Consider the following 6000-nt stretch of genomic DNA (forward strand, 5'->3'; position numbering starts at 1 on the left):
AGGGGGATTAACTGTCCCCTCGTTAATGTGGGGGGGTCGGGGGGGTGGGGGGCTTGTTTGGGTCAAAGCAAGCTGTCCTATGCGTGGCCAGCCAGATACTCTATGATATAAGAGGATGAAAGAGAGAGACAGAACGACTCTTTTAAAGATATCAATAACAGCTTAATTGTTGTTCTTTTCACTTGACAGATGCTTGTTTCACAGTCCAAAAAACATTCGCTGCCACAGTTTCCACTGTGACTGCCAGCAATGCTAAAAACATGTTTGTTTGTTTTTTTTGTCCAACTGAAATGCCACTTCAAAGATCGTTTTCTACCACTAGATGCCAGGTGAAGTGAAATATCTGCCAATATTTAAAATGTCACGGTATCTCCTATGACTGGTAGGACTGCTCATCTCCTTGTGTGGCAGCCAGGAACACTAAACGCCTCGCCGTAAACTCTGAACCTTTCTGTCTCTCTTCTGTCTCACACCCATCTGCTCAAACTCAGTCTCACATGCTTTCTATCCCTCGAGGTAGACACACGCACACACACACACACACACACACAGACACACACACACACACACACACACACACACACACACACAGACACACACACACAGATCCTGATTCTGGCATTCCCTGTATTTGTAGGAGAAGGACTTGAGAGTAAACCAGGAAGCGTCGTTCATGGTCCAGCGTAACGGGGCTCGAGGTGTGGTCGACGCCAAGGTCCACACCCCCTCCGGTTCTTCTGAGGAATGCTACGTCACGGAGCTCGACAGCGGTACGCACAAGCACACTTTCAAGCATTAACGTACACACAGAAGCAGTGTTGGGGGTAACTCATTACAAAAGTAACTTATTACATGTAGTATATTACTTTTAGCAGTAACTCAGTAATATAACGTATTACTTATAGGATTTCAGTAATATTATACCAGTTACTTTGTCAAGTAACTCAAGTTACAAATTGAGTTACATTTGATTAAATCAAAGCACATATTTAAAAAAAGATACAAGAATTTCCTAATCAAATTGTGTGTTTTTATGCAAATAACCACTACAGATGACAATAACAAAGGAAAAGAATACAATTTAGAATTTTGGATTGTTTACACTGACTTCAAGGCGGTTGAAATAATTTTTTCGGGATGGTTCTGGGGCAGCGGTGTCATTCTGCTGCTGCTGTTGTTTTGGTAAAAGTAATGCAAAAGTAGTGTAATAAGTAACGAGTTACTTTACACAGAAAGTAATATTGTAAAGTAACTTATTACTTTCAAATGAGAGTAACTAGTAATATGTAGTATATTACATTTTTAAAGTAACTTGCCCAACACTGCACAGAAGTCAGCTTTTTCTTTGTAATCATCGTTTAGCATTATTACGCAACAATACTGACAAGACTGAATGTTTCTCAGAATGTCATTATCATGCTGCTGACTAATCCTGGTTTTAGTGCTGTGTGATACCAGTCACATACTGTATGTGGAAATTCGGGTCTAAGTTTGTTTTATAGTTTTACTGAATCTTTGTGTGTTTTCTTTTACTTGTTGTATGTGTCTGTTTTTTTATGGACTTGTGTCCGCCAATAAAAGCTGATTGACTGATTGAATAACTTCTCCACTTGCCGTTTTTCAGACAAGAATGCAATCCGTTTCATTCCACGGGAGAATGGCGTCCACTCCATAGACGTCAGGTTCAACGGGTGCCACATTCCCGGCAGCCCCTTCAACGTGCGCGTGGGAGAGGCAGGGCAGGCTGGGGACCCGGGCATGGTGAGCGCACACGGCCCGGGACTGCAGGGAGGAACCACAGGTAGATGTCGCCACACACACACACACGCACGTGCACACACACACACACACGCACATGCACACGCACACGCACACACACGCACACACACACACACACACACACACACACACACGCACACACACACGCGTCGCACACGCGCACACACACACACACACACACACACACACACACACACTCTCGACCTAATTTATACTACTATACCACTTATTCTTTATTTTTACTAGTTTCGACATTTTTGAATAATAGTAAAGACGTCAAAACTATGAAATAACACAAATGGAATTATGCAGCGAACAAATGAGAGAAAAAAACTATTGTATATTTTAAATTATTTAAAGTAGCCACAATTTGCCTTGATGAAAGGCAAAGGCTTTGGAAAGAAATTCATACATAGGCATCAACTTCACTATTTAAGCCGAAGAAACACATGCAAAATGGATTTAAGAGAATGAAAATCATATTAATATAGTCAATTTTCACTGGTTGTGCTGACACTAGAGAAATGTAGGCCTATTGCATCCACTTTTGCCTCATATTTACTTCATAATATCAGATGTTTTTTCTTTTTTAATTGTTGTAGAAGTTATTATGCATTATGCGCAGCAAATGAGCTGCAGCTTCACCATCTGTTCGGTCTCTCTCCCTCTCTCTTTCTCTCTCTCTCTCTCTCCCTCCCTCAGGCGTACCATCAGAATTTGTAGTCAACACCTGTAATGCCGGTTCTGGAGCTCTGTCAGTCAACATCGACGGGCCGTCCAAGGTCAAGATGGACTGTCAGGAGTGTCCCGAGGGCTACAAGGTCACCTACACGCCCATGGCGCCCGGCAACTATCTCATCACCATCAAATACGGCGGGCCACAGCACATAGTGGGCAGCCCGTTCAAAGCCAGAATCACAGGTGCGTTTTGATGTGATCCTCCCCCATCTGATCTGTCAATATCCCATCACGAGCGTCGCATATTATGAAACAACATGTTCATCTCAAAAGGTTTGGAAGTCAGGGAAATGTTATGTCGTCCTCTCTGCATGTCTGTGTTACATCAAAGGTGTCTTTCTTTCAAGCTTGAAAAGCACCCGAGTCCTAGAACTTGATTTGAATGTGGTTTGGAGTGTTCTCCTCCTAGCTGATCTTAGCCTCTCATCCATTTCCTTGCACTCTTGCATGGAGGTGAAACTCTCCCCATAGCAGCAGCAGCAGCAGATATATACTTCACTTTACCAATATTGAGTGTGTTATGTAATGTCTGGACCGATCGATCGATCGATCGACCGATCTCTCCGTCCCCCACAGGTGCCCGGCTGTCAGGGGGACACAGCCTGCACGAGACCTCCTCTGTGTTGGTGGAGACGGTGACCAAGAGCTCCAAAGTGGGCGGAGCCTACAGCTCCTCCTCTTCCGCCGCCTCAGCCAAATTGACGTCTGATGCCAGCAAGGTGGTTTGCCGCGGAGCGGGCGTGTCCAAGGCCACGGTGGGCCAGAAAAACAACTTCAGCGTCGACTGCAGCAAAGCAGGTGAGGACGGAGACAGAGAGTGACCAAAAGAACAGCTGTTTTGTGTCATTATTTGATCTAACTCGTGGGAAATCAATACACCGGTCATTATAGCCTCTCTTCCCTCCTCCTCCCCTCTCCTCCCAGGTACCAACATGCTCATGGTGGGTGTGCATGGACCCTGCGCCCCCTGCGAGGAGGTGTACGTTAAGCACATGGGCAACAAGCTCTACAACGTGACCTACACCGTCAAGGACATGGGCGACTACACCGTCATCGTCAAATGGGGTGATGACAACGTCCCCGGGAGCCCCTACAAAGTGGTCGTCTAAACGAACTGCACGCGACTGTCCCCGTGTCCGGCCCCCCCCTCTCTCTCTCACACACACACACACACACACACACACACACACACACACACACACACACACAGACATATGCACACACCCCTAACGCTGCTCCTCGCTCTTGAATGGATTACAATATATTCAACATGCACTAAAACCTGCAAGGACATTTCCTTATTATGCTCTTCTTGAAGTCTGATTGTGCCAAATTAACTCCGTTAAAACGTTCATTTACAAGACACGCCCATATTCGGATGTGATGTAAAGGCAACGGTGTGGCGTAGAAGTCTTCTGAGTTGTGTTGGTCGAGTGTTTTGATTGGTCCAAAAGTCCTCCCCTTTCCCTACCTGTTGTGTCATAAACGAATGGCTTACTGTAATATGTGAATTGTCAAAGGGAAGATGCCGTATTAAACAGTGTTAAAGTGTGATATTATATGGTTTTGTATGCTTAAAGAATGAGAAAATGTTTTTTTTTTTGTTTTGTTATATTAACCTATTTTTGGTAAGTCTTTGCAGACCTAATAAAGATTTAACTGCTAAACTTTTCAGACTGAGATTGGATTTATTTTATTTCTCATGATGCTGACTAGGGGATGCACAATATAGGTTATCAGCAATCATATCGGTATGAGCCAATGTCAACAATCGGTATCGGTCAAAATGTTCATATTGAGAGGAAACAATATGGTAAACCCATCATTGATGGGCTTTTCCAAATGTTTTGGAAAATAAAGAAAGACATAACTTTTTCAAATTGACCTTTTCAGCTTTTCAGTATGTACAAAATTTGACGATCATAGAAACGTGTTTTTATACAGAGCATAATCAACATTGCTGTCCTGGCTGATAACCGATATTTACCAATGTTAATGATATCGTTATCGCCATATCGGTGCATCCTTAATGCTGACAGCCTCTTGAGGAGTTCTCAGTGTCGAGGAACAGCAAACAGCGAGAGGAACGTCTTACCTCTCAGGCTGTCACAGTTTCATCAGACAGCTATTCTCTCTGGCCCCGCCCCCTGCAGATCCCCCCCCAGCCACCGCAGGCAGCATGCTGTCTCTTCATGAAAAACGCTCTCTGCAGAGAATCTACCCAATCTACGAGTAAAAGGCGTAACATTACAAATGCCAAGGCTTTAAATCTCATTCCTACTAGAAGTTTAGATTATACCAACGCTTCCGAGAATGATCCCAACCCCTGTATTCAATTTGATTTTTATTTTTTTTAAACCTGTCACATCGACTCAACCATCCAGGGATGTATGCTTTCAATGTTCCCTGGTTTTACAGTCTCTACCATGGGGGTCGGTACTTGTCCAGATCCAATCACAAGATGGCAGCACAGTCACATGCTCTCCTCTAACTGTCTCAAGCAAAACAAACCAGAGCAAAATGTCCAATTGTTCCCAGTGAAGATTAACTACAGCGTTAATACAGCACCATGAGGCAGCCTGTGGAGCTACAGCGTTAATACAGCACCATGAGGCAGCCTGTGGAGCGTAGAAAGCAGATGCATCTCTTTCCATTGCGTGTGTGTAATTAATCCTGTTGGATCAGAGAGGCAACACAAGTGGATGCTGTTGTGGCATCCTTATTGTGGGGGGGGGGGGGGGGGGGCGGAGCCTGCTGAGGCGCAAATCAAGCAGAAAGACGGGTGGTTAACCAGCCTTTGTGGCCATTCATTCGTGTCCCCTTTATGGACTCTGCGTGTGTGTGTGTGTGTGTGTGTGTGTGTGTGTGTGTGTGTGTGTGTGTGTGTGTGTGTGTGTGTGTGTGTGTGTGTGTGTGTGTGTGTGTGTGTGCGTGTCTCCCCAATGCGGTCTGCAGCAGTGTACTGGTTCAGTGCTCCCATAGTGACTCAACCACCACCACCAGTACCATTCTTCACAGAGAGGAGCCTATAATTAGGTGCTAATTTTCTCGGGTTCCACTGTGACACGATGCTGGGGGGCCGCTGGCTGGCTGGCGCTGAGGCAAGACGAAGCGATCGAGCGGTTTGGGTTTGAGCAACGGTGGCGAGAGCTCGTCGTCGGGGACCATCTGGCACCGAGGGGGGGCCGCCTGGCCTGGCGCCGCCCGTGCCAGTGCTGACGTTGACCGGGGCAGGGCCCACCCACGTCAGCCTGTCCCCTCCGTCCTGCTCCTCCAGACCGGCACCCAGGCGTCTGTCCACTGCAACATGTTTATCTCCAGAGCCTGCCAAGTGAATCACACACAGCCCTGGCAGCCAACACAGAGAGAGACAGGGAGATAGACAGTTGGACGAATGAGTGACAGACAGACAGACAGACAGACAGACAGACAAACGGACAGACACACACACACACACACACACACACACACACACACACACAC

The 6000-nt window shown here is 46.0% G+C and overlaps 1 protein-coding gene across 1 annotated transcript in view; it reads left to right on the forward strand.

Annotated features, from left to right (window-relative positions):
- Window positions 1-4090, forward strand: part of LOC310800317 (filamin-C-like) — a gene marked incomplete at its 5' end in the record, with an annotated part of 29118 nt that extends 25028 nt beyond the window's left edge. The window contains 5 exons of the mRNA XM_083662907.1: window positions 638-770; window positions 1625-1801; window positions 2482-2700; window positions 3094-3315; window positions 3442-4090. Coding sequence (XP_083519033.1) covers window positions 638-770; window positions 1625-1801; window positions 2482-2700; window positions 3094-3315; window positions 3442-3626 — 936 coding nt within the window. The 3' untranslated portion in view covers window positions 3627-4090. The remainder of the gene's footprint in view (window positions 1-637; window positions 771-1624; window positions 1802-2481; window positions 2701-3093; window positions 3316-3441) is intronic.
- Between the last annotated feature and the right edge of the window lie 1910 nt (window positions 4091-6000).

This window comes from Poromitra crassiceps, assembly GCF_964638095.1.
Source record: "Poromitra crassiceps genome assembly, chromosome: 30".
NCBI lineage: Eukaryota > Metazoa > Chordata > Actinopteri > Beryciformes > Melamphaidae > Poromitra > Poromitra crassiceps.